We start from the raw sequence: 27,921 nt of genomic DNA, 5'->3' as shown, positions 1-27,921 counted from the left end.
AAAAAAAAAAAAAAAAAATAGTTTTCTCTCGTCGACGAAGGGGAGGGAAAAAATTCATTTCCGATCTTCTCGAGGAAGTCGGTGGAACGCAAAGTCGATCCTCTCTCCGAAGCGGTTTCGCCACCTTGCGTTGTTGCAACGCTTATACCACTCGTAAACGATCCTTTAACGAGGCTCTAAACCGAGTTTCCATAATGGCTCGTAAACCCCTTTTTCCCCGCCCTTCCTCCTACTCGATCATCGGAGTGGAATCGTCTCGTCGATTTGAACGACGATAGTAATAATAATAACGATGATAATAACGATAATAATAGTAACGATCGACCGGTACATTCGTCGGTCCATTCCTTCCTCTCTTTTCGAAATCGAAAGATTTTCGTATCAACCGTAAATGATATAACTCTCCTCCCCGTTGGGAGAAAAAGGAAGAAGAGATATTGGTTGGTTCTATCCTCCTTTCGAAATCGAAAGACGCGCGAACGAGAGCGATATATTCTCCTTCCCGCGGACGAAAAAAGAAGAGAAAACGGAAGAAAGGTAGGGGGGGAAAGGAGAAAGCGAATAAACGAACGAACGAACGCCCGCGCTCACATCGGCGGGTAGTACATTGATTTTCCATAACCGTTTCTGTGAAGCGTCGTGTCGCCGCGAGCCGATACCACGCAGTTTCCGTGAAAACGCGGGGGACACGTGGCCTCTCGGAATCGATCGTTTCATCGTCACCGCCGCCAATTTATCGCCCGACTCGAAACTCTACGCGTCCGATTCCGTGGAAACGATTAGGAGGGAAGCCGATCGATCGGTCGCTAAGTGGTGGCGAGCAAAAAATGTAAAGAAAAAGGCGAGAAAAAAATTCACCTTTTCTCTCTCTCTCTCTCTCTCTCTTTCTCTCCGATGGTTATTACCTCGATCCTCCGCGGAGGAAGGCCACGATCGGTTTGCCTCGTTCCGAGAAAAACCACTTTACGGGCGCGGGCATGCGTGTATAAGTAAGTACACGTAGCTTGCGAACCGATCGACTCGAAAACCCCAATAACTTTTCTCGATTAAACGGCTTTCGCGAAATACGGATTCAGGACCCGCTGCGGCTGTTTCGCAAACTTTTTCGCCCCCCTCCCCATCGCCAATTTCTCGCTCGGTTAACTTGTTTTCAGGTAGGTAAGGTAGGGTAAGGGTAAGGCGTAAAAGTTTCGACAAAAGGAATAAATTATCGTCGTCGCTCGTCTTCTTCTTCTTCTTCTTTTTCCGTTTCCTTTCACCGTTTTTCCCTTTCCAACTTTCTCCACACTTTTTTCCTTACCAAGAAGACCGATTATTATTTTTACGTTCGGTGATCGATCGACACTGACCTACCGCGAATTCACCGGCATTCGCGTGATCCCGGCCTATAGAACTGGAAACTTCGTTCGCTCGTCCTCTCTATTTTCGTCCTCGTAAACGACCGTTGGAATGGAAGGGAAGGGGAGGAGGAGGGGGAGAGAGAGATTGCCTCGCCGATTAGTTATCTTTCGATCGATTCGCGTAACGAGGGAAACGAGTCGAAGCGAGAGGAAAAAAAAGTTTTTTGGGAAAACTCTTTTTCCTCCCTCTCCCTTCGGTGCAATTACAGAGTTATTTAGCGAGCCGGACGAAAATTTAGTCGGCCTGCGAGGACGAAAGTTTTTGCGCTCGTTGGGAGGGAGGGGGAAAAAAAGAAAGAAAGAAAAAGAGCTCGATCGTATTTCACGGGAAACAGATCTAGGCTGTGGATTTGGCGGACGAACGAACCGAGAAATGGCGAAATCGAGGTCTCTCCTTTTACGTTATCTCCAAGTTGGAAGACAGCCCGATGTTTACAATTGTTTTTTGCGAACCATAAGATGTGTCCTTCGACTCGAGAGAACGGTTGGCCGGCACGCGTTCTTAGTCCATAAACATTAAAGTATACAAGGATGCACTTAAGAACGGTCGAAGGAAGCCACTTATCGTGACGGAGGGACAGAGGGGAGTTGTTTCTCGAGTGGATAATTAGCGTCGCGAGGATAACAATTTATACGTATTTCGAATTCCAAATTTTCGTGTTTTACGGATAGATAGATAGAGTCGCGCGGACGATGGTAAAAACGGAATCTGCACCACTTTGCCGAGAATAGTATCCGATCTATTATCGTTCGGTCTTCATCGTTTTTCGACAAACCTCTTTCCCCGTCTCCGTCTACTCTCGAGAAGCAATCGCTTCAATCGGATTCTATCAGGAGGTTGCCTCATCGAAAGATCATTCTCTTCGTTCCATCCATTAACTTCGTTCTCACCCATTCGATCTGATCGCGAATAAATAGCTTTTTATTCCCCACACGTTATCTTACAAAATAATGTAAAGCAGGGGAGGGGGCAGGAAAGTTACTCGAGTTGGAAAGAGTCCTTGGCGCGTTTCCCTCTTAATATTCTCCCGCGGTCGCGATAGTAGGTGAAGGAGTAGGAGGAAAGAAAGTTGGTGGAGGAAAAGTTGGCCCGTGACACGTTCCTGTTGCTCGGTTCCCGCGGGATCGACGCGAGAAATAATAATCCCACGGGGACGGCGAGAGGCGAAGGAGCGGAGCGGATTAAAGTAAAGGCGAATAATCGACGAGATCTAATTAACGTTTAATCGTTGCCGCTCGTCGAGAGCATCCGTGAGAGAGCTGATATTTCGACTGGAAATAACGAGTCCCTCGGAATTTATCTATCTTACGATATCATCGAGATCGTAAATCGAAGCATTAAGGAGACGGAGCAGAAGCGAACGTTTGACATTTTCAAAGCTAAGTCGATTCTCATTCGTATCGAATGGAAAAATGGAATTGTGGGTAAGGGAGAAAAAGGAGGCGTGGTCGAATCTACGAGGAAAAGATTCGGATGGTTCGAAGATCGTGGTGGGTAATCGGAGTCGCTAAACTGTCGGAGGCTACTGGAGGGACTGTGGAGAGATGGTCGTCATCGGGAAAATTGATCGGTCGTTATCGGGTTGCGCGTCGATGGTTGGACGAGCAAAGTTCCCTTCGCCTCGTGCACGAGCGGACGATTCGTCAAAGATTCGAGTCTCGTCTTTCCTTTCCTCCCCACCAAAAGGAGACACAGTGGTCGAGCAATGTATATTAATCGGGCAAGATTCATTTTCAAATGTATAAAAGATAATTGTTTCAATTACAATGTACAACAAATATACGTTAAAATTTTAAACTCTCTTTTTAAACTTTTCCCAGAGAATTAGTTCATAACTGAATCGGTCACGTTTCAATAAAATAGTTGAGAAATATTGTGCAAATTTTTTCAGAATTAAATTTAAAATTAAATGATTACTTCGCATTAGAAATTCAATGTAACGATTTGTCGATGATTTTTTATATTCGTTTCAATAAAATTAATTTTAACTTGTATTATATTATGACATATATATGTAATAATATTTCTGACTTTAGTTGACAATTTTTTGTATTTCTTTCAATGTTTGAGCGATCGATATACAGTACGTCTTTTTACAGTACTGCTTTTTTCATTTTATAATTTTCAGTTATCGTTTTTTATCGTTATTTCGTTAAATTATCACCGTTTAAAGTCCGTATCTATCGGATAATTTATAGGATAGGATTGTCCGGAGCAAATAGTTGTGTGACTTTCTTTAATATTTAACTTTAATACTTTCAAGGTCCACTTTATCGTACGTTTGCGAAATTCGAAGCGCTTTTCAATTTCGTTGCATCCGCAACGCAGATATTTTCAAATCATGATTATATATATTTGTACAATTTATCTATTTTATTCTGTATATTGATTAAACGCAATGTTAATTCTTTTTATATATTTTGTCATATCTTTAACGAAATTACAATAAATTACAATAAAAAGCGGTAGTATCGCTTTCTAAAAATTAAATCTTTGTATCAAAAGACTAATTTTATCCAAATTACCTTCTATCACGTCGAACCACTGTGTTTGAACGCTTTCATTCGAAATTTCGTCCCGTTTTAGCGCGAATCTATCGTGTCCTGCTCTTATCGCGATTACCAAAAGGAACGGTCTCTCCTCGAAAGGATTTTCTCCTCAAGGAGAAAGATGTTTTCGAAACGCGGAATACACGTCACCGACCTACCGCGCGTTATCGATTCGGACTGGATTCTGCAGGAGAGGAGGACGTTCCCTCGGACGTTCACTTTGATCTCTTCGACGCGAGAAAATGGATACACGTAGCAGCTCGACGCGACACGGAAAATTGAGCGGTGCGAAAGATTCCTTCCCTCTTTGGGGAGAGAGAAAAAGGTATACATTCGTTTGGCAACTGAACGCCGGCACGCCGAAAGGAGATATCTCTCCCTTTGAACCTACGTGGAACGGAACGAGATTCGCTCGTATCGGCCAAAGTCCCTTCTCCTCCTTCCTTTTCTCTTTTTCCACCTTCTTTATCTCGTTCGTTGCGTCTCTCATCCGAAAGTAACGAGCCTCTCCTGCAGGATCGGAAAATCTGATCCGTCCAGACGTTATTAGACGCGAGTTTGACATTTTTCTCAAGATTAATTCCACGTATATGTCGAGATTATTCCTTCCGAAAAGCAATCCTTCGAGAAACGAGGATCCACGAATTTTCTCCTCCCTTCCCACCATTCGTAACGTCGTCATGGAATCAAAGTTGGCGGGGGGGGAGGGGTTTAGCGCAAACTCATCGATCGAATCCGCTATATTACATCTATAACCAAGATGGACAGAGAGAGAGAGAGAGAGAGAGAGATACATACAGATAGATTCCCTATATAGAAAGATGGAACCATCGTGGTACGGGAACGGAGATGCTTTTACCGAAGGATGGCCGAGATTTCGCTCGAAGAAAATCCTTTTCTCTCTCTCTCTCTCTCCCTCTCTCCCTCCACTCTTTATCCTTCCCTGTTCCTCCGTCCAAAGTCTCCAAAGACTTTATCCGGTCACGAGTGGCGGAGGAGGGGCGCTTATTCGGGCGTAAATGTTATTTCGAAGTAAAGGAGCGCGGTAACGCGGTTACCGGGTTTTTCGTCCCCTTCCTTTCGTCCTTCGAGGTGCAGACCAGAACGGAAACGAGGACGACTCGGCCAGAAAATTCGTACCATTTATTGACAGCCCTGACCCTCCCCCCTCTCTGTGTGTGTGTGTGTGTGTGTGTGTGTGTGTGTGTGTGTGTGTGTGTGTCAGTGTCAGTGTCAGTGTCAGTGTCAATGTTATCTGCCCGTGTGTGTGTGTGTGTGTGTGTGTGTGTGTGTGTGTGTGTGTGTGTGTGTGTGTGTGTGTGTGTGTGTGTGTGTGTGTGTGTGTGTGTGTGTGTGTGTGTGTTATCTCCCCCCTCGTGTGTGTGTGTTTTCTTTGCTCTCTCTCTCTCTCTCTCTCTCTCTCTCTCTCTCTCTCTCTCTCTCTCTCTCTCTCTCTCTCTCTCTCTCTCTCACGATATTCGCTCAACAAGACGTAAGTGGAGGAGATGTACTGGTGTTTCGGATAGATTCAATCTTGCCTTTATATTCCCGCTCGAAGGGTTATATCGTGGTTGGGAATCGAAATTAAAGGAATGAAGGGGAGGAGAGGGGAGTCGGAGTTACGTAATGGGGGCATGATTCGAAGAGACGATACGGCGGGTGGTAGTTTGGAGAAAAAGTCGCGTCACGGCCTGTGCAACGACGACGAGGAATTCGCTCGAGGTATCTCCTCCGTCCCCCCCTCCTCCCCGTACGTCAATATTTTTCCTACAGACTATTCGATGCGCGTTTTCTCCACCTCCTCCTTTCGTTTAACACACGGTATTCGAGCGACGCGGCTCGAATAATACCGGAGTCGCTCCTCCGCGCCAGCTTCCCTTAATTGCTCACTCGCTCATCCGTCACCGTCATCGCCGCCGCCATCCTTATCATTCACCGAGTATCGGATTTAACGAGGCTGGTATTTTCGAATCTCGCTCGAGTTTGCCGATTCGAGGATCTCTCTCGTAGGACCCGTATCGACTTTTATCCCTGCTCTATCCCGCGAGAGAAGACAAACAAATCGAGGAAAGACAAAGGGGACTCGAGCGTATAATCGTATATTCTTTTCCAAGAAATCGTTGTCACGATTGCGATTCTTTGATTCCTTGTTTTCGAAATAATAATAATAATAATAATAATAATAATCGAAAAATGGTTCCACGCTAATTTTCGCTCGTACGGTTCGCGTGCTCGATTCGAGTTACGAGAGAGTCGCGCGGCGGGTTTATTCCGAGAAGAAACGCGACGAAGCGTGAGAAGGAGAGAAGAGCGGCAGCGAGGCGGGGAGGGGGAGGGGGAATTCTATCTCGGCACGTACGCGCGAATTCGCACTCCGTTGTTATCGTCTACGACGACGACGAATGCGCGAACAACGACGCGCTCGTTTCTCTGCCGGCCCGTTCTTGGGAACAATTTGCACCGGCTATTCGTCCCGCTTTCCGCCCTTTCGAGAAACAAGGAACGAATTTCTTTCTTCCCTCCGTTCGTGTGGGAAAAAAAGAAAAAGGGAAAGGAAAGGGAAAGGGAAGGAAGGAAGAAAGGCGAGACCAATTTTTCCAACTACGACCGCCGTCGCTCCATTTTCCCATCGGCGTCGATGTGTGTGTCCGTTTCGTCGTCGATTAACGGTTCCTGGCCGGCTATCGATCTCGCTGGGGAATGAACATCGTGAAAACGAAGGGTGGGAGGAAGGGAGGTAACTCGATTCGGTCGGTTTGGCATCGAGAGTGGGGGGGGAGGATATACGATGGTTATTAAAATCCTTCGCTCCTTCTCCATGATTCTATTTGTTTCTGCCTCCCTGGATAAATATTATTCACTGCTGGTAAAGAAGGTAGGAACCTTTGCTAGGATCGCCTTGAGATATTAGTATAGTAATATAGGAAGAGTTACGAATACATAATTTTCATTTCTGTAGTTAATTGTTTCGATTCATATCGATGTATATTTGTACAATTATTATCTTAACTAGTCGAACACGAATCGTTACAAATTGATAATCGGTATGTCGATACGCATATCGATGAGAAATAAGAATTGTTCGTATTCTATATGCCTTTGCTAATGCATCGAGGTTCAGTTACAGATCGGTCGTTTTGGATCAGTATATGTGACAAATACCACGGTAGAAACCAAGAATACGTGTGAAAATAACGTTTGCTTCCGAATTAACCAATCGGATCCCTTCTGAGACTTCTTTCCACCAATGAATAGTATACTGTTCGCTTGCTGGAAAAAAAGTCTCGCGGGACGGCACAGGGGCAAGAGGGGTCCTTCGTTAGGACCGCCTATTTCCACTTTGAACGTTTTGTTGACAAACTTGGCGACTCACAACTTGACGCTACGTAATGGTAGAAGAGTCGTAAATATTCAAAATCGATATATATTCGTACAATTATTATCTTAATCACTCGAATACGAAGTGTTACAGTTGTTAAATTAAACTATCGTTAACAAATCGTAATTAACCTAGTCATATCGACGAGAAATAAGAGAAAGTTAGAATTCTTTGGATGCATCGAAATTTAGATACAGATCGTCGAAGTTTTCTTTCGCATTGACCAATCGGACCCGCAATTTCTCCGTCTTCTTCCATTCTTTCTTTCTTTCTTTCGGTGAATTTATTTCGTTGTTACGATTGGAGTAATAATTTCGAGGGAAATCGTAACTCGAACTGATTACCAATCTCGGTAATCCCAAAGGGGTAGCCTTAATCACTGGCACGGGAATTAATTACACGCCCTGTGTAAGTGCCCTCTTCTTCGTCGTCGTTGCCTGCCCCTCGATATATCCACGCGTTCCCGGCAAAATTAATTCGATTTCCCCTCGAGGGGAACGAGGATTCGAATCGAATCTTCTCGTTCTTCCCCCTCCTCCCCTCGTTCTCTCGCGATACGTAATACGGAACCAAGTTTCGATCGGTGGATGGAAAAATAAATACGAAAGAGTACGAAAGGGGGATCGATGCAAAGCGAAGCGTATCGGTGGCGATGAACTTTCCGAGAAGAAGGTGGTGGGACACGCAGCGGAGGACAAGAATGACCGGTGGAAGCGTCGCGACGTGCTACTGTTCTCGCTTTTTCCCCCTCCCTCCCCCCTCTTTAATCGTTTCTACGAACAGAAAAGTGGAAAATTACTACGGCTCGAAATCGATTCGACTTCCTCGCGTAATCGGCGTATCCTGCCCGTCTCGCAATTCCTTTCTTATTTATCCACGCCTTTACCAGCGTGAAAAATTACGCTTGTTCGATCGATCTCCAAATCATTCTCGTTCATAGAGATATTCCGATTTCGAAATTTCTATGAAGCAAACGTTTCTTTTTTTTTTTCTTTTTTGAATGTTTAACTCGAATAACGAGAAAGAGAGATAAAGACGAACGATCGTTTCGAAATAATTTCGTTGCTTATTAAATTCTTCCGATCGATTCAGTCATTCGGATCGCCGAATCGAGAGCAAGAAAGAAAGAAAAATAATTTTCCGCGCGTGATTGAATCCTCGTATGGTAGATAACGATTTCCTCGAGCGTGAAGGTAAAGGAGGCAAACGAGGTTTGCATTTGACCGAAGAAGATCGATCGTTACTTATCGAACATACGCGACGGTATTCGCGCGTGAGGGAACGTCATTTCTAAACCTTTATATTTTTCCAGGAAAAACGAGACTCGAGATTCATCCCTTTTCCCCCTTTTTCTCTTCGAGAGTAATAATCGTTGGCCGATTGTCGGTTGCAGGTACAAGGACAACAGGGCTTATCCTTGGCCAGGTGGCGAGAGCCACTTCATCCTGTATCCGGAGAGCGCGAACCAGACGATTTACGCGCAGAAGGTGAGAGCCTCTGACGCGGGACGATATTCCTGTCAGGCGAGGAACGATACCACCATCCTCGAAGGGGATATCACGCTCGCCGTCCTCGGTTCGTATATCGTAACTTTCCTAAAACAATATCCCGCACTTTTCGTATAAAAATATAATAATCCAACACTCGTATCCCGTGAAAAGGGTGAACGACGAAATTCAAGCATGGAGGAGTGCCGTAAGGCAAACGTTCCTCGTTCCTACGCGGTTCTCGATTAACCATCTCGCTCGATTTATTCGGCTGCAACTTGGAACGATGGGGGGAGGGGCAGGGAGAGTATTCTTCCATCGATGCGAATACGTTGAAAATTGGTTTCGTCCTTGGTTATTTACGCCTCTGCCCTTCCCTCCTCTCCCTCTCTCCTTTCCGGGGATGATTTACGCTCGTAGAGAGAGAGAGAGAGAGAGAGAGAGCGGAGAGCAGAGAAACACACACACACACACACACACACACACACACAGAGTGGAGAGAGAGAGAGCGGAGAGCAGAGAACACACACGCGCACACAGAGAGAAAGAGCGAGGAACCACCCAAACACACACACACACACACACACACACAGAGTGGAGAGAGAGAGAGAGAGAGAGCGGAGAGCAGAGAACACACACGCGCACACAGAGAGAAAGAGCAGAGAACACACACACACACGCACGCACACACACACACACACACACACACACACACACACACACACACACACACACACACACACACACACACACACACACACAGAGTGGAGAGAGAAAGAGAGAGAGCGGAGAGCAGAGAATACACACGCGCACACAGAGAGAAAGGGCAGAGAACACACACACACACACACACACACACACACACACACACACACACACACACACACACACACACACACACACACAGAGTGGAGAGAGAGAGAGAGAGAGAGAGAGAGAGAGAGAGAGAGAGAGAGAGAGAGAGAGAGAGAGAGAGAGAGAGAGAGAGAGAGAGAGAGAGAGAGAGAGAGAGAGAGCAAAGAAAACACACACACACGCACGCACACACACACACAGAAAGATGGATGCGTCACGGTTCGCTCGGATGCTAGTTCCTAGAGCGGCAAATCGATTATTTTTCTCGGAAATGAAACCGTCCTCGGTCCTCGCTCCGGAGGCGGCGAGCGGAGGAATCGCGTGGGTGGTGAGATAAAAGCACGCGCCACCGCGTATCTCCGCTTAGATTCGCGGAATCTCGATTAGAAGCTTTTCCACGAACCAATTTCCCCTTTCCCCCCCTCCCGCCTCTTTATCGTTCGTGCATCGAGCATGATTCGATTTCGATGTCCTCGTCCCCTCCTTGTGCAATTTCCATACCTGGCTTCCGATGGAAACCGGAAGTCCCGCTCGTCCCAGCGTTATTCTCGTCCCGGCGCAGAGGGATCGGTCGGTTTTTCGGTCGAGGAAACAGCGCCTCGTAAAGTGGGTGAATAAGGAAAGTGGGAGAAACGAGACGAAAAAAAATAACAAAGCTCTCGAAAGGTGAGAGAGAAGGGGGAGAGAGAGTACGTTTATGGCGTAAATAGATATAGCGTGCGGGGGGTGGGGCGAAACGGGAGGCACAGGGAAGTGGAAAATTAATTTTCGAGCGAGTAACCCGTTGAAACTCGCCTCGTATAAATATGCATACGCGTTTAACGTCGGCGGGTGGCGGCGAGTCGGCTGCACCGGCCTGGCATGGAAGGGGGAGAGAGAGAGAGAGAGCGAGAGCGAGAGCGAGAGAGATAGAATTACGAGCCAATACCTGAGGGCTAAGTGCATGGAATGGTTGCGCGCCACGTACATTAACCAAACGCGTGTATCTCGCACGGGAGAGAGAGAGAGAGAGAGGGTTCGATGATGCTGCCGGTAACGCAATTAGCCTACCCGCTTCTATCTCCCCTATTTTATTTCGTTCGACAATCGCCGCTCTCAAAGTACCGTCTTTGACGTGTTATAATATCTGAAGAGGTCTTGTATTATAATCGGTATAATTTGCGAGGATTTGCGAAAATTCTTCCCTCCTTTAAGAGACGAATGTGTGAATCCTGGAGAAAAAGGAGACCGTCCTTTCTCCCTCGATCGAGTATAAGTGAGTAAATAAGTATCGTCCTGTCCATCGATTATTTCTATGACGACGAAGAGGGAAGACGAGATGAAGAGGAGAGGGGAAGCGGGAGAGGGAGAGAAGCACCAGAGTATTTGAATAAAGCTACCCACGCGCGATTCCGAGAAGCCTTGTTAAACCCGTGAAAGGAATCGCGCGCGCCCTTTCTTCGCTACGGTAACCGGAATTCTTGGAAGTCTTTCTCCGACCTATCGCCGCGAGTCGTGGCTTACCTTCCCTCTCCTCCTGTATCGAGAGTAAGCGAAGCTTTCTCGCTCCTAACTACGTCCATTGTACGCGTATATATGTATATATATATATAGTTTTCGAGCGAGTAATTTGTTGCTCGATCGGTCGCTTAACTTTCTCGCTCGACCGAGAAGAAGAAGAGGAAGAAAAAGAAGAGTATTTTTCTTCCCTCCGAGAGAGAGAATAATTCCTCTCGATTGTACGATAAAGAGAGAGAGAGAGAGGGAGATTGTACGACGCGATTACTTTTAGTCAAGGGGACGTCAAATCTTTGGGATCGGACACATCTTTCTCTCGAGAGAAAGAGACGCGTCTTATCTTGCCGAGGAAAAATCTTCTTTCGAGGAGCATTTCCCGTTCGAGAGATAAAAGACTTCGAGAGAACGTTAAACGATACGAGAAGATGGCAAATACGAACGTCAACAGGGAGAAGAGGAGGTAGTCGATCGAACGAGTTTCTTCTTCACTTTTCCCTCTTATTGTTCGATACACCTTTCGAGCGGTCGAGCGGAAAGAAAGAGCGTACGACGAAAGTTTACGACGGTAAAATCGTTCGCATCGGGCCAAACTAGTTTTATTCATCTTGCCAAAGATTCGTCCCCACCGACCACCATCTTTTTCTTCTTCTTCTTTCGCCTCCTTTCTTCTCTTTCGTTACACTTTTTTATTTTCACCGTGAGAACAAAGCTGGCCAGTCCGTTTTCAACGATCCTTTTTTTAGTCGGAAAGAGAAAGAGGCGATGCACGATGAAATCCTGGAACGGATCGAGGCTGACCGACGCGAAACTTCCGATAGAAGTAGGCGTTATATATACGCGATACGATGCACGTGTGCATCGCGACACGTGAGCCACACGTGCATCGCGAGACGCGCTCCCTCTCTTTCGATTAAGTCGAGCCGTGCGTGGTCGAGGAACAGGCTGATATTTTCCGAGCTATGAGTTCACCGCCACCGATACGCGGCGAGCTGTTTCTCTCTCGTCGATCGGATTTTACCTTTATCTCGTTGCCGAGAATATATCCGATCGATGCCAGAGATCGGACAGACGATATCCGACGGATGGTTCCAACGTGCACGTACGCGTAACGTGTGTGCACGCGTCACACCTTTCGACCTCTTCTTCGCGCATGCGCGCCGTTCCGCGTACATGTTTTACCGTTTGGTATCTTATCCGTTTAATTTTAGCGAATGGAAAGTATCTCGCGTGTTTTCGATAACGTTGAAAAAAAATGGTTGGAATTAAAGCGGTAAGCGGTTTCGAGGGAATTGTCGCGTTCCTATAAATAACCGTTAATCCATTTGGGAGATATTTAATTATCTAGGTTACGGTTTGTTATTTTTTCTTTTTTTCCTTTTTTTTTTCATAAAGAATTACGCGGTGCATCGATCAACGCATTATAAGAACGAATAACGCGACACGTGTACTTCTTTCAGAACTTTTTCAATTTTTTAACGTTATCGGAAACAAAATATCCGAACGATAAGTATATTTAGAATTAAGAAAACTGTTTTTTTTCAAGAAAATTGTAATTCTTCTAATACGAATTTGGAGGAAAATTTTTGAAATATTCTCTCGATATCCGATATGGAAGAGAGTATAATACGAAAGGAGGTGGCAATTTTTTTGCACTATTCGACGTGCTGTCCACCGCTGGAAAAAAGTCTCGCGGGACGGCAGGGGCAAGAGGAGTTCTCTGCCAGATCTCCTATCTTGCTAGGATCTCCATTTTAGATACAGATCGGTCGTTTTGAATTAGTGTATGTGAGAAATACCATGCTGGAAACAAAAATACGCGTGAAAATAATTTCTTTTCCAATTAGCCAATCGGATCTATTCCTTAACTCAACTCTATCGTGCAACTTGTTCGAACAATTATGGATCGAGAAAGATCGTTCATTTTTTTATCGACATAAAGCATTTTGCGCTTCGTAATACGCGTGTACATTAAAAATAAACGTGATTTTTCCAAAATCGATCGACCAGGATATATCCTCGCCTCTCTCAAAAGACAAAGGAGAGTTTAATTCTCAAAGTATCGATCGCGCCTTCTCTTTTCTCCCCCTCCCTCCCTTTCCTTTCGATCGAAGAAAATCAAAGTTTCACGTATCTCCAAGGTGGAAAGTTGTTTCTTCTTCTTCTTCGTTTCGAGGTAATGGACGGTTCCCTTCCCCTTCGCTCGAGCGCGTTTACCACGAAGCTCGAGTTTGGGATGGCGAAGGAGGAAAGGAGGGACGAGCGAGATAGCGGGGACCGGTTGAAGCGGCGTTCGAGAGCCGTATTCAACAAAGCTCTCTCTCCCCTTTGTCTCGGTCCCGTGGAAGAAGAAAGGGGAGTCGGTCGAGTCGTGCGCGTGGATAATTCGCGGGATCTCCCACGAGGGAAATGAAATATATTCACAATTATTCACCGGCCGGTGACGGTGTTCGACCGGAGGATGGACTGCGGTCCGATTTAACCAAAATTAAGAACACGTTCGCACGGTAAATATCGTTACCGCCGATTCTCACCTAATTGATATATGTATCGTACGATTTCGAATCTGTTTTTCCTTTTCGTCGACGCGATCGAATAATCTTTTTTTCCAATTTCTTTTTTTTTTTTTATTACTATTTTTACAAATATGACAAAATAAAAACGACTTTTAAAACATAATTTAAGAATCATTTCGAAGAATTTGACAAAGCATATTTATAACTGCTCTTAAATAATATTAATTTTTTCCACCAAAATTTTAAACTCCAATTTTGGCCAAAATTTTCTTTCCAGGGGAGAAATCGAGCGGATACACGGGGAAACCGCTGCCAACGTACAGGCCAGCCTCGCAGTTGGTTCCGCTGGGAGGAGCTGCGAGATTGTTTTGCGAGGCGTATCTCGGGAAGGTGGAGCTGCCGGACGCGAAAAATTCGGTGACTTGGTCGAAGAGCGACAGCAACGTCACGTTGCCGAGTCACGGAAGGATCGCCCAGCACAAAGTGTCCAGGTAAAATTTTTGCACTTTATCAATTATTTCGAACTCTACTCCATCTGACGTACGCCTTGATCGAAAGATCGATAAAGGAGAGCGAGAGTCGAGAAACGAGGGAGCATCGAACTGCTAATTAAGCGCCACTTGCCAGTATCGGAATTTGGCTTTGATCCCGAGGATGCGCGCGCATACATGTATATCTATATATATATACACACAGCTCGTGAATCGGTTAATAGGAGCGTGGCTAACGAGAAACGCCGAGTAATGAAATACCCGTGGTCATTATCGCCGGAAATACGGATTTCGCGAAAGCAAGGACGAGTTGGACAGGATCAAACGTGGATCAAAGAAAATACGAATCGCCAAAATTCGACGAAATTAACACGAAGATATATATATATATAAATATAGTTGGTTCGCGTTCATGGTTTTCGGCACATGCAAATGGTTTCGCGTCCAAATTAGTATCCTATCTCGCTGGGTGAATTTCGAAAATAGTGGAGACGAAACTCTTCCCCCGATTAGCGGGGATGAAAACTGAAACTCGGTTTAACTCGTTTCGATTCGCGCGAGGGAAAAGAAAATGGAAGGTTGAAACGAGGCAGGAGAAAAGAGGGGGAAGGGGGAGATTGGCCTTTTTCCGCAATGGAGAAGGAATCTTTTCGACGGTAATGCCGACTCCTCGGATATCAGTCGTGGATAGGGGTAACGAGTAAAGTTATTTTCAAAATAATAATAATTGGAGATAACGATCAAGTGCGATTTTAACATAAATTAATATTAAAAATAAGAAAATTAAATTTATTAATTTCAGATGAAATTTATCGAATTAAAAGTTTAATTAGGATTGGATTGTTGTTGGGAAATTATAAAAAAAAATGTATCAAATTTTTGAACGTTGAAATCAAATAACACGGCGGCTTTTTATTCTCTAATTAGAGAAATTTGTTCGTTAATTCTATAAAAGATACTCGATAAGCCAATAATTTATGCACTTATCGTTGTTTTATTAATCTCGATAGTTCAAATAGTTAATAATATTTGATCGAATACGGAATTGAAATCGAAACGTGCAATATGTTTAACGTTTAAAATGAATTTTCGATAAATTAAATTCGGAAGGGGATAAATTAAAAGTAAATTGAAATAATTGATCGATTACACAGCAAACGCGGGATTCATTTACATCAACGCTATTTCCTATTATTTTCAGTATCTATTTCATCACTCCATGCATACAACGTAAACAAAAATAAATATTGAATCTTTTTACGACGAAGGAACGTTTCGCCTCTCTCTCTCTCTCTCCCCCCCCTCTTTCGTCGTCGAGCTCGCTCCTCGATCATCGTGGCGAGATAGCGGAACTCTCCGTAAGGCCATGGGTGGTCCATCGAGCGTCTCATATTCTAAACCTCGCCTCGTCCTCGCCTCGCCTCGCCTCGCCTCGTCTCGTCAGGATTAAAACGAGATCCTCGATACCCGAACCGACTCACGACCGCTCACCTCTCGCTCTTTCTCCCTTTCTCCAGATTCCAATTTACATTCCATTCGCTTTTAATCGAGCTTCCATTATGCCCGCGTGGATCTCTCGAATTAATCTATCCTTCCTTCCTTCCTTCCTTCCTCCCTAATTTTTCCGAAAATTTCGAAAAAAACGAGGGGAGGAAAGGAGGAGGTGAAATGAGAGTGATGAGGAGAAGGAAGGAGGAGGAGGTGAAGGTTAGAAGGTTAGAAGGAGGTGAAGCAGGAAGTGGAGGTGGAGGTGGAGGAGGATAGAATGAAGGAGATGGAGGAGGTGAAAGAGAAGTAAAGAGGAAATGATGGAGAAATGAGGATGATAAGGAGGAGGAAAGTGGAGGAGGTGGAGGAGGTGGAGGTGGAGGTGAATAAAATGGAGGAGGTGGAGGAGGTGATGGAGAAGTAAAGAGGAAGTGATGGAGAAATAGGGATGATGAGAAAGAGGAAAGTGGAGGAGGTGGAGGAGGAGGTGGAAGTGGAGGTGAGAAGGAGGTGGAGGAGGTGAAGGAGAAGTAAAGAGAAAGTGATGGAGAAATGAGGATGATGAGGAAAGTGGAAGAGGTGGAGGTGGAGGTGGAGGTGGAGGTGGAGGAGGAAGTGGAGGAGGTGAAGGAAAAGTAAAGAGGAAGTGATGGAGAAATGAGGATGATGAGAAAGAGGAAAGTGGAGGAGGTGGAGGAGGAGGTGGAGGAGGAGGTGTAAGAAGGAAATGGAGGAGAAGGAGTAAGGAGGTGATGGAGAAATGAGGATAGTGAGGAGAAGGAAGGTGGAGGAGGTGGAGGAGGATGAGTAAGGAGAAGGTAGAGGAGATGAAGGAGGAGGAGAAAGAGAGAGAGCGAATCCCCGTTGAGAGACGTTGGCCTGGTACTTTTGAGAAATCGTCCGTGACGAGATCCCTAGCTCACCTAGTGAGAAAACTCGGACAAAGAGTAACGACGGTCGCTGGTTCCCCTTCGAGAGAATCGTCCGTGAAATCTCGTCTCTCCGCGGAATTTTCGGTGTCGAGCTCGAAGAAGAAGAGGACGTGGATTAGGAGGGGGGGAATAATTCGAGGACGTTGAGCGAACGGTTGCTCTAATAGAGACGAATTAGGCGCTGCCTCGACGTGGCCCGACGCCGATCTATTAACGTTGATTGCATTCGAATGCAAATTCGCGAGGAGAAGGAGGAGAGGCGGCAATTCATCGCGAAAGCGATGCACTTTCGCCCGTTTCCGTCCAAAGCGCGCGAATAACTGTCCCGTCCCGCTTTTGCACCGATCGATGGTCCAGGACGGACGAGCGGAAGGAAAAAAAAATTCGAGCGCGTGGAGTAGTTGGAAAAATGGGGAGAGGAGAGATATCGCCTAGATTCTCTCGAAGAGAGAATGGACGAACGCGATGCAATTAACGAAGAAAGGAAAATCCGATTTTCCGTTAATCCACGATGGCCTCTCGTTTCTAAAAAAAAAAAAGACGTTTTTTTCCACGCGGGAAGCGAAAGCGTATGGGGCCGAGTGAAATTTCGGCGAATCGAAACCGTCGCGACAACGGTGGAAAAACAGCGGCGGCTAAATTTCTCCCGTAATCCGTTTAATTCTCCTCGACGTGGCGAATTAATCGGCACGCCGGAGCCCGGAATTAATATTAATGACCTCGTAGTAACTTAATTCGTTCCGCTCGAATAATGCTACTTCTAGCCCGGAGGGGAAAAAGGGGACCAAAGTTTCCCCGATCGATGAACTCGCCACACCGCGCGATTTTTCCTTTAAACCATCGACGCCGAAACGGCGGAATCGCCTCCGATGATTAATAGCGGACGGTCGATCCGTGGACGGAAAATGGATTCGTTTCGCGAGGATATTCGTTGCGCGAATATTCCCGCGACAAACCGATTAATTAACGCTTAACCTTTCGGCTAATTCGATTTGGAAGCGAGCGCGAATGGGGAGGGAAGGGGGAAAATGACGAAATAAGCCGCGTGCAATTTACTCGATTGAATTAGCGTATTATCGGCCGTTTCGATCGATCCCACTATCCCGGGGTCGGATTTCGCCCATTAAGCGAATCAAATTCCAAGTATCGTTCCAATCCGGGATATTCGATCTAGACTCGGCGAAAAATTGTATTTTCACCTTCTTACCGACCGTGCGAAATGCACACTGCCGTGCGCATTCACGGATAGGGGCGGAGAGAAACGAAGAGAAATCGCTGCTTCAATCCCGTGTGTGCCTACGCACGCGAAACTGTCTCCTCGAGCGGTGGAAACTTAATCTGTGGCCTGATTCAGCCGGCTGGAATTTGACGGACGAGCCTGTCTGCCTTCCGCCTCTGTCATCGCGGATTACAATGTGCCGTTTAATTATTCAGAGCCGAGGGAAATTTCCCTCGATCGTTCCTCGAAACGAAAGAGAATTATATAGACGGCTCGGTCGATTCGAAGATCCGCTTCGATATCCGCGCGAAACGAGAAACAACGCGACCATCCTTTTCCTCCGAGTGGAGTTAATCGCTTAATTTCTTCGAGCGGTAAGTAAGTTTCACGATTTGTCGTTTCGAGTACGTAGATATCGCAGCGCGAGTTTCCGTTTCGTGCAAATAGAAGAGACGGATGGAATTGAAGTTGAACGGGTGCCAGAGAAATCCACCGATCCAATCTTTTCTTCGCTCCACGGACTAAATTTCGTTGGTGGTCTCGATATCGCGAGATATCATCGATTTCTTTTCAACGATCGAGCATAAAATCTGTCCTCTCGATAATTTCCCGAAATCGAAATCGATTTCGATTCCTTCCGATACTTGTGTTTTCACCGTTTCGCTGAACATTTTCACGGATTACCGACTGATATTTGCAATTCCATCGGGTATTATTCGAAAGATTAAAACCACCAACGATGAACGTGACGTTGCCGCGTTCCGTCGACATCCCTGAAAATCCTCCTATTTCTGCGTAAAGTCCGTTCGAGCGAAGCCACGCGATTCACGCCATTCGAGGAAAAAACAGGGAGGGAGAGAAATAAAGGATCTCGATCGTGTGGTACCGTGTAAACCGATTATCTGTTTCGAGTGAACGTAGAGAGAAAGAGAAAGAGAGAGAGAGAGAGATTGGTAAGAAAGTTGTTGGCCGAGGAAAGTTCGTTTGAATCGAACGAATGCGGAGAGAAAGAAGATCGGGGAGGAGTTTTAATTAAAACTCGAGGCGGCGGATGACGGTGAATATCGAGTTTATCGGTTTCCCTTGATTAAACAGGATTGTCGACCGCGCGATGATAGCCGGCCAGGGATATTGGTAAAGAGAGGATCGAACGTAACGCGCGTTTCTTCGAACACTCTATAAATTCCGAGCCGTTAAGTCGATTTAAACTATTCCAATTGACGAGAATGCCGTTCTATGAATCGCCGTTAGAGACCCATCAATCTTCATTCCTGCCGATTGATCTCGAACGCGCGATTTTCAATCTATTTGATTATCATTCTATCGTAAAATTAATTTTAAATGGTATTCTCCTCTCGTTTTTCAAATTTAAACGTTTTGTTTCTCGTTTGGCGAAAGAAAAGAATCGGTCTTACTTAATTCTTACGAAACGTGAATATTTTTATACGCCTAGATGCGTATGAGAACGTACGAGTAAATACATATATATTTTGTCGATAAGTTAGATGGCGATCGAAAAAAATTTTGATCAGCGCCATCTCGCGTTTGGATCACCGAAGCTTCGACTCGTTACTAGCGTAGCAGAATGTGCAAGGAGGTATTCGACGGACAAAGAGAATAAATACTGTGCGAGAAAGAGAGAGAAAGCGTGCCACTATTTTTGGTTATGTAACTCCTGATATGTTATAATATAATGAACGTAACGTTGAAAATTAATTAATCGCTCGTTCGTTGATAAAAACTTCAGTACTTTTATACTCGCGTTTTAAAACTAAAACGTCACACAAGTTTCTCGTGTAAATTTTAACGTGATATTCTTTCCATTTAATTATTTATATATTATTTATATTGTTACGAAGAATCGTTTCAATCGTAAATGTGTAACGAATAATCAATTTATTCGTTCGAACGAAATTATAAATAAAATTTACACGTGAATGTAAAAAAAGATGTGATATTTTAGATTCATGCATTTATATTTAGAAATAGGTTCCATGATAATCGAAAAGAATTTAAAATTTTGTTTAAAATTTATATTAGACAATATGTAAAAAAAAAATGGAGAAAACGTACTACTATTTTCACTTACACCATATATATTCAAATACTTATTAACGATTATCTTAGCGAATATTTCAATCGCGAGTCTCCATTTCCATGATCGAGTAAGAATCGATCGATTTATTTTTAATCTTACAATAATGAAAAATTAGCGAAAAACGTCCTTATCATTGATAAATAATTAATCGGAAAGAATATCGTTAAAATTTAGAGAAACTTGCCCGAGTTTTAAAATGCGAATATAAAAGTGCAAAAATTTTTATTAACGAACGAGCGATAAATTAATTTTCAACGTTGCGTCAATTATGTTTGAAAATATTAGGAGTTGCATAACTAAAAATAGTGGCACGCTTTCTTCGTCCTTTTCGCACAGTGTTGCTTTCCTTGTCCGTCGAATACCTCCTTGCACATTCTGCTATGCTAGTAACGAATCAGAGCTTCGGCGATCCAAACGCGAGATGGCGTTGATCCAAATTTTTCGATCGCGGTCTAACTTATCGACAAAATATACGTATTGTACTTGTAATTTCATATTTTTCTAAAGTACGTTACGAAGAATGAATTTCGCGAACTCCATTCGGCCGCGATTAATTCGAAACGCGTACGTGATCGCGATTGACCGGGGATATTTCTACGAACCAGAGAAGGACTTTTCACCGAGAACTCGCAGCAAGATTCTTGTACCGCTTCGAATGTTTGACCAATACTAATATTTGTTTCAGCGCAACGGAAATTTATTAAGCGTTTCGACGACTCGACGAACCTAACCTCCAACACGTATCCCGAGCCCACGCATATACGCAAGGCGGGATCTATGTGTAAAATGGCGAAGAAAATAGAATTCGAAAAGGGGGAACGTCGAAATTTGCTTTCGCGTTGCGCGTCGTTTTCTGTAATGAATGGCGTTTCCCGATTGTTTGGAATTTTTGGCGGGCGAGTTTTAATTAAAACTTGCCCGATTGAATCGCGAACGAGGAAGTCCGATGCCAGTCGATGCTAGATCCCGAGAAAGTTGGTGGATTTAAAATTCACGTTGCGCGTGACTCTCTCGAAACTTTTCGATGCGGTCGGCGGGCAAAAGGCGAGGGGGGGAAAAAAAGTTGAATACCCGTCGAATTATCCAGTCTGCTTTTATAGATTCGATCGAATTGGGGAATAAACGTGGCGGAAAACGAAAAGATTCGAAAGGAAAAAAAAATGACGTGCAAAGTTTTTAACGGGATTCGCTTCGTTATTCGGGAAATCGATTCGAGGATAATGGAACTACAGACGAAAAAAAAAAAAAATATATATAAACGACGGTGAATTGAATTTTCATCGCGAGTCGACGTTGTTCCGCTTGGCATCGGTTGCAAACGAATGATTATCGGTTTTCAACGTTTGCAACGTTTTACACCGGTTACAACCGGTGGCACATTTTTTCGTTGCGCAAACTTCGTTACGTTTCGGAGAGTCATGGATGCACGTAATTGCTCGAATTCGACTTTTTGACTATTCATTCGATAGGTGTGCCGAAGATAACAAAGATAACGTCACGTTGCGTCACGATTGCTATGATTTCCGAGAAAAAAGAGCATTGAGATGGGATCGATCGATCAGCGCTCGGCCGAGGTTGAAACGTCAAACTGTCCGTGGACAGCTGATGACTCTATAAGCTTAATAACGCACGATCGCGACCAAAGAACTTGACCGAACGAACGTGCCCCTCGCATCGACTGATTTATGGCCGTCTCGGTCGAAACAAAGAGACTCGCCTTCGTACAATCTGGTTCACGTATACGCGTGTGCATACGTATACGCAGTGCTTAGAAATGCGTGTTTGAGTAGTCGAGGATCGCGTGTGCCGCGTCGACCGAAATTAGAAAATTGGTCGGCCGAGAGCGCAGGTGTGAAATATGGAAAGGAAAATGATCGCGATAGATGAGGTCAGCTTCTTTTTCCGTTGGATAGGAGCGAGTGGCGTAATCGCGTTCTCGGACACGAGGTCGGTTTTATGCGCGTTCGATTCCTCGAAAGATGAAGAAATCATTTTCGCCGTATTTAATTACCGAGATTGCGCGAAACCTATCGAGGTCCGCCATTTCCTCGCTTTTATCATGTTTTCAGTTGAAACGTAAACGACGATTGTTTTTTTTTTTTAGGGAAAACAATCAGATCATCGGCTCTTACTTGGAGATCGAGGATATCACTCTGGAAGATTACGGGGAGTACAAATGCGAAGTTAGCAACGGAGTGGACGAGGAGATCACGTTACCCGCTCACGTTTATCAACAAGGTAAATTCCATCCGGCGAGGATTACGAGAAACGCAACGCGTGCGTATCGTTGGCGAAAAATTGAGAAAGAAACGACCGCGTATCCGCTAGTTTATCGCTAATTAACGACTCGATCCATAGTGGAAACGATGTCTCGTAACGATTTCGATCGATTTAATTCGCCGCTCGTTACTACGACGTAGCCCAATTAATCCCGTCCAATTAACCGAAATTCGTACAGCGCTCGCGTTTATGCTCTACCTTTTATGCTCTATCCTACCAAAACTAACTTTGTTGTATTTACTCCCTCGTTCCAATCCTTTTCTCCCTCCGATATCGCGATTCGCTTTTATCTCCAACGAACCGTTTCCATTCGCAGAGCCACAATTCGCGCTGGGACTGCAAAACGGATCCTGGAGAAGATCGTTCCTGGTGGGCGTTCTAGTGCTGGTTTTGCTGATCTCGGCCGGCGCGTTCTACGCTCGCTGCTGGCTGCCATTGGTTCTGCTCTGTCGCGACAAATTTGCGCCTCTCGAGGAGAACGGTAATTATTCCATTACACCCTTGCAACCAGGGGATTAATCGAATTCGACCTTTTACCCCGTAACTCGCGATAAGAAAGACGGAACGTTTACACATTCATTAGAGAAAGAAAAAGCGTAAATCTTCTTTTCTTTTTTTTGTCATGACCACCTTTTTCTTTCTTCTCTTCCAACTTTATCCCAACTCATCGTGAACTCATTTTAAAAGACGGTTATCAATTACCTTTCTTTTCTTCGACCAAATTAACATAACGAATCCTCACCATTCCAAGTTTTACGAATATCTCGATATAGCGTTCGCTCGATACCCCAAGGATACTCATCCTATAATATCCCCAGCGATTCGAGATCGTTTAATCTCGGTTTAATCCACGGAAAAGAGGCCGCGTTAACGATTTTCTCCCTTTCCCTTCTTATTCTTTATTTCGCTCACGAACTCGGATCCAACTGTTCCGGATGATCGAGGAGGTACCGGCCTCCATTCAACGAGGCGCCGTTAAAAGCAATTCCTCGGCCCGTTCTTCTCCCACACCGCTATTCGCCGAAGTAGCAGCCCCGCGATAAGCTTCAGCCTTGCCGCTTATCGGATTGTTGATTTTCAGATAGAAAACGCCGCGGCGGATTTTTGAAGCAAGGATACAGGTTCGAACGGCTCGAAGGAGGGGGAAAAATCGAACATTGCACGCGAGCTAAAAAAGAGATGGCGTTGTCTCTCGTCCGATAAGATCGCGCCGCCGATCGACCCTAATACGGAAGCTGGAAAATTGGCGCGGATTACGATTCTTCTCGGAAGAGGCGCGCCTTCTCCGTTAACGTTTCGCCGAGACCGTTTTCTCTCTATTAGCCGAATAACCATCGGAGAAAGTGAAACGAGACCATCGCGGTTCCTAGAAGTCGATCGATTTGTTTCCAGAAAAGAGAAATCCGGAACGTCTGATTTCTTACTTTTCTTTCTATCTCTCTCTCTCTCCCTCTCTCTCTCTTTCCAGGAAAGAGAAATCATCGATTCGAAAAATCGTCGTCGTTTATCGAGATTGTTACGATTTTTCTCGAGGAAGGGAGAAAGAAGAAAAAAATTGCCTTTGTCGCACCGATAAATAAATAACTGACAAACAAATAAATTTTTTGCCGTAGACTCGAGGTCCACTGTCTCCCTACTTCCCGGAAATTCGTTTCACGTTTCGTGGATTCGTAATTGGATTAAATGTGCGCTAATCACGAATTTTTACGAATTTCAGACGGAAAGGAAAGCGACGCCCTGGTGTGCTACCACGAGAAAGACTCGAACCTGGCCATCGGCATAGTTATACCCACGTTGGAGTCGAGGCATCGGTACAAGTGCACGTCGCTCGAGCTCTCCCAACTGAATCAGAATTGTAAGACTGGACTTTAATTAAACGCGGCTCGCCTCTCTCTCTCTCCTCGATTATTAAGTTTCCTCTCGCGCGGTGACGGAACGGTCTCTCTCTCTCTCTCTCTCTCTCTCTCTCTCTCTCTCTCTCTCTCTCTCTCTCCCCCTCTCTCTCTCTCTCTCTCTCTCTCTCTCTCTCTCTCTCTCTCTCTCTCTCTCTCTCTCTCTCTCTCTCTCTCTCTCTCTCTCTCTCTCTCTCTCTCTCTCTCTCTCTCTCTCTCTCTGTGTGTGTGTGTGTGTGTGTGTGTGTGTGTGGGTGTGGGTGTGGGTGTGTGTGTGTGGGTGTGTGTGTGTGTGTGTGTGTGTGTGTGTGTGTGTGTGTGTGTGTGTGTGTGTGTGTGTGTGTGTGTGTGTGTGTGTGTGTGTGTGTGTGTGTGTGTGTGTGTGTGTGTGTGTGTGTGTGTGTGTGTGTGTGTGTGTGTGTGTGTGTGTGTGTGTGTGTGTGTGGTTGGGTGGATGGGTGAGTGTGGATGTGTGTTAGTATAAGTGTCAGTGTAATGTTATCCCTCCTCTCTTTGTGTGTGTTTGTTATCTACCCCCCCCCTCTGTGTGGTGTGTGTGTGGTCGACCTCTCGAGTCGAGAACGTTGGATGACAGAGATATGTGATAGAAAATAGGAAAAATTACACGATTTCATCGTGGTTCATCGTTGGTCGAGTGTGACGTTGCAGTTGTTCGACTCGTAATTGTAATGCGAGTTGGGGAATTGTAGAAACGAGGAGGGACAGTTGTTGCGTATCGGACCGAAGTTAACGCTAATCCAGTCTTGGCAGCCTCCCGCGAATATCATCGACGGGTGAAAAACATATTCAAACGCTGATTTCGTTCTAATTGACAGGGGGCGAAATTGGGCCGTGGAGAGGGTGAGGGCGAATTCCGGCCACCGATTTTATTAATGCAAATTGCGACCTCGATTCACCTCGTTGCAAACTAGCCTATACATAAATTTCGTTCCGCGCTCTTCTCTCTCTCTTTCTCTCTTTCTCGTGTCCTTCTCGCGTTCAACACATGTTGCAACGTATACAAGTAAATGTAATTGGAAAAAAATATCAGCTTTTCCTCTTCTTCGACGAACGACAGAGAGAGAGAGAGAAAGAGGTTATCCCTCGGGATATCCATCTGGAATCGCACCGCGGAACGTGAAATTTGGCAAATTGAATTAGAAAGTTGGGTCAGTTTCCCTCTTGGACGCCGAGTTGTTGGTGTTTGTCTCTCGTATTCGAGAATTAGGCTTGGGCGTCTGAACTCCGTCTCTCGATACACACCGGGTGTCTCGAAATGAAAAGAGCGAGCGAAACTATAAAAATCGTCGTCACGCGACTAGAAATTCGGTTTTTTTACTCACAGAATGGAGGAGAATAAATAAATAAATAAACGTGAATTTTCGTTTCAGGGGCGTTGGAGATCGGCGCGCACGTCGCCTCGAGCCGAAGGATCATCGTGATCCTGAGTCCAGCCTGCCTGGGGAACGTTTGGAACGAGGCGAGCGTGGGCCCCATCCTGAACCAGTTATCGTCGCTCGCGACACGAACGATAGCGATCGTGACCAAGGATTTGCCGAGCGCGACCACGATCGCGAAACGATCGAATCGGGGCTGCAACAACTCGACCGAGCTCTCCCTCGATCGCCTCAAGATCCTCCACTGGGACGAGGCGTGGAACACGTCCGGTTCCGGTGACCACAATAAATTTTGGTACAAGCTCCGGCTCGCCATGCCCCCCGTCCGGCCGATCAGCACCGAAGGTGGCTGCCAGTCGGTCGCCATGATCGTCCAAGCGAATGGAAAGTGCGGACAGCAGAAGGCTCGCTCGCGCGAAAGCCTCGAGGTTCTAGTTTAAGGAAGATCGAGGAGAAGATATGTGTATTCCTACGTGTATTCATCCATCCATCCATCCATCCATATATACATACATCCGCGTTTCTTACTTCCGCTTTTGCGCGAAGAGACGCGGCATCGTGCCAAACGTTCGATCGTCGACGCGTTTCCCCCATTTTTTCGTGTGGAAACGGTATCGAATCCTTTCCCGAGAATCTGGCATCATTTTGTCTTTCGTCGAACGTCGATCGTACGAATCCAGTGTTTCACGATGTGTTTCGTTCCCGTCGGCATAATGAAACGCGTTGACGCCGCTTCCTCGAGGCGAGTTGTTCTCTCTTCGCGATGTTCGAAAGAGAGATTGAAGAGAAGATTTCGAAAAGTGGGGTCGGGATTCGAAGTGCGAGATACGAGTTGGTGGTGTCTAGTGAGCGTAAACGGCAACTTTTCCAGCGAGCGAAACTTTCTTATCGCGAACGAAATACGCGCCGTATTCCGTCTCGTTTTGTATCCCTCGCTCTCCAACCGTATAGTCGACAACGATCCCGTGCGACGCTCGAGGAAAGAGAAAACGGACGACACACGCAGTCTTCCTTCTCGCACGTGTACGTGACACTTCGAAGCGAGCGAAAGAAAGAAAAGAATCAAGACGTGAGAACAAGTTACATGATAAAATATTAAAAGATGAGGAGAGAGAGAGAAACGAGTCTCTTTCTCTCGTTTCTCTCGTCTCCATATACGTATACATATATATAGCATCGCTTATTACATAGACTTTCTCGTTTTCTATGTTTTTGTATATATCGAACAATTCGGGTGCTTCGTTATTCTTATTTATTTACTTAACTAGACCGTATTATTTATATACCACGTTTACACGTTAATCGATCGTTCGAATGAGATCAACGATCGTGTAAAAGTCTATGTTTTTAGACGTACTTTTCTAAGAGGATTTTATGCGCGGTTTTTAGCGAAAAAAAAAAAATTTACTTAATCATAAGACATAATGATAATAACGCATAAGTATTTTATACTGGTTTGTATATATGTATGTGTGTGTGTGTGTGTGTGTGTGTGTAAAAGGATAAGGGATGCGTGCGCGACTGTATACATACGCGTGTATCTGGTATGCATGTGTATATAATAGTTTTTGTATCTTTCAGAATAATCATGCCTCGAATGATCACGAGGCGCTTACAGAAAATCCTGTAATTCTAACGATAGAAGTAACGATTATCCGCAACATATAACCTAACCGCATAATTGTACCTATTCTAAATGTTAAACACACGCGCAGATTCCGCAACGTGAGCTTAATTTTAATATCATAGTAATCTCTTTACTGTCAGTATTACGATACACTAGTGTACTTGTTTCGCGAGAATATGCCTGGACGATTGATCCACACGCGTCAAGGGCAATTGTTGCGAGCCGAGTATAAGCAGAGTATATATAGACGTTAGGAGGTATACTTGTTTGTTTAGCGATATACAAAATGACAAAGCGACACCTATCCTTTAATCGTTCGTTGTCGCGTTTCTCTCTCTCTTTCTCTCTCTCTCTCTCTCTCTCTCTCTTTCTCTGTCTTTCTTTCTCTCTCTCTCCGTCGCCTGGTTACGATAAAAGACAATCGTTCTTAGGATTTTTTTTAAAGAACAATATGGTGAAAAAATGTGTATGTAAGTATATGTGTATGGCATCTCGTTTCCGTTTGATTGATCGCACACACTCTGAACAGGATCGACGATACAAGGCTCTACACGTACCAAATATCAATCGTCCGTTTCTCTTCGCATCTTGTCGATCGAAGAATAAACGGAAATTGTTGTCCGAGAATTCGATAATAAATAGAGAGTATTTATATTTCCAGAAATCGTGGTTAAATTGTCACTTTTTATTATTAACGAGATTGCGTTTCGATTTACCGAGATCACTGCCATTTTCAATCGTTGAACAACAACAACAACAACAACGACGACGACGACGACGACGATGAGGATAACAATAATCGTCGTAATAATCGTT

At 44.9% G+C, this 27,921-nt stretch overlaps 1 protein-coding gene across 7 annotated transcripts in view; it reads left to right on the top strand.

Moving 5' to 3' along the window:
• Positions 1–27,769, top strand: part of LOC107995786 (single Ig IL-1-related receptor-like) — a 53,882-nt gene extending 26,113 nt beyond the window's left edge. For 6 of the 7 annotated variants that reach the window (XM_062082442.1, XM_062082436.1, XM_062082441.1 and 3 more), the window contains exons 3-8: positions 8,723–8,904; positions 13,959–14,172; positions 22,014–22,147; positions 22,506–22,670; positions 23,907–24,044; positions 25,473–27,769. In XM_062082442.1, the coding sequence (XP_061938426.1) occupies positions 8,723–8,904; positions 13,959–14,172; positions 22,014–22,147; positions 22,506–22,670; positions 23,907–24,044; positions 25,473–25,918 (1,279 nt within the window). In that variant the 3' untranslated portion in view covers positions 25,919–27,769. The remainder of the gene's footprint in view (positions 1–8,722; positions 8,905–13,958; positions 14,173–22,013; positions 22,148–22,505; positions 22,671–23,906; positions 24,045–25,472) is intronic. The other variant, XM_062082443.1, reaches the window with a different exon arrangement.
• Positions 27,770–27,921: the final 152 nt, after the last annotated feature.

The sequence above is a fragment of the Apis cerana genome, linkage group LG11 (genome assembly GCF_029169275.1).
Source record: "Apis cerana isolate GH-2021 linkage group LG11, AcerK_1.0, whole genome shotgun sequence".
Classification (NCBI taxonomy): domain Eukaryota; kingdom Metazoa; phylum Arthropoda; class Insecta; order Hymenoptera; family Apidae; genus Apis; species Apis cerana.
Note: the sequence above shows the minus strand (reverse complement) of the source record. Positions and strands in the feature narration are given on the sequence as shown.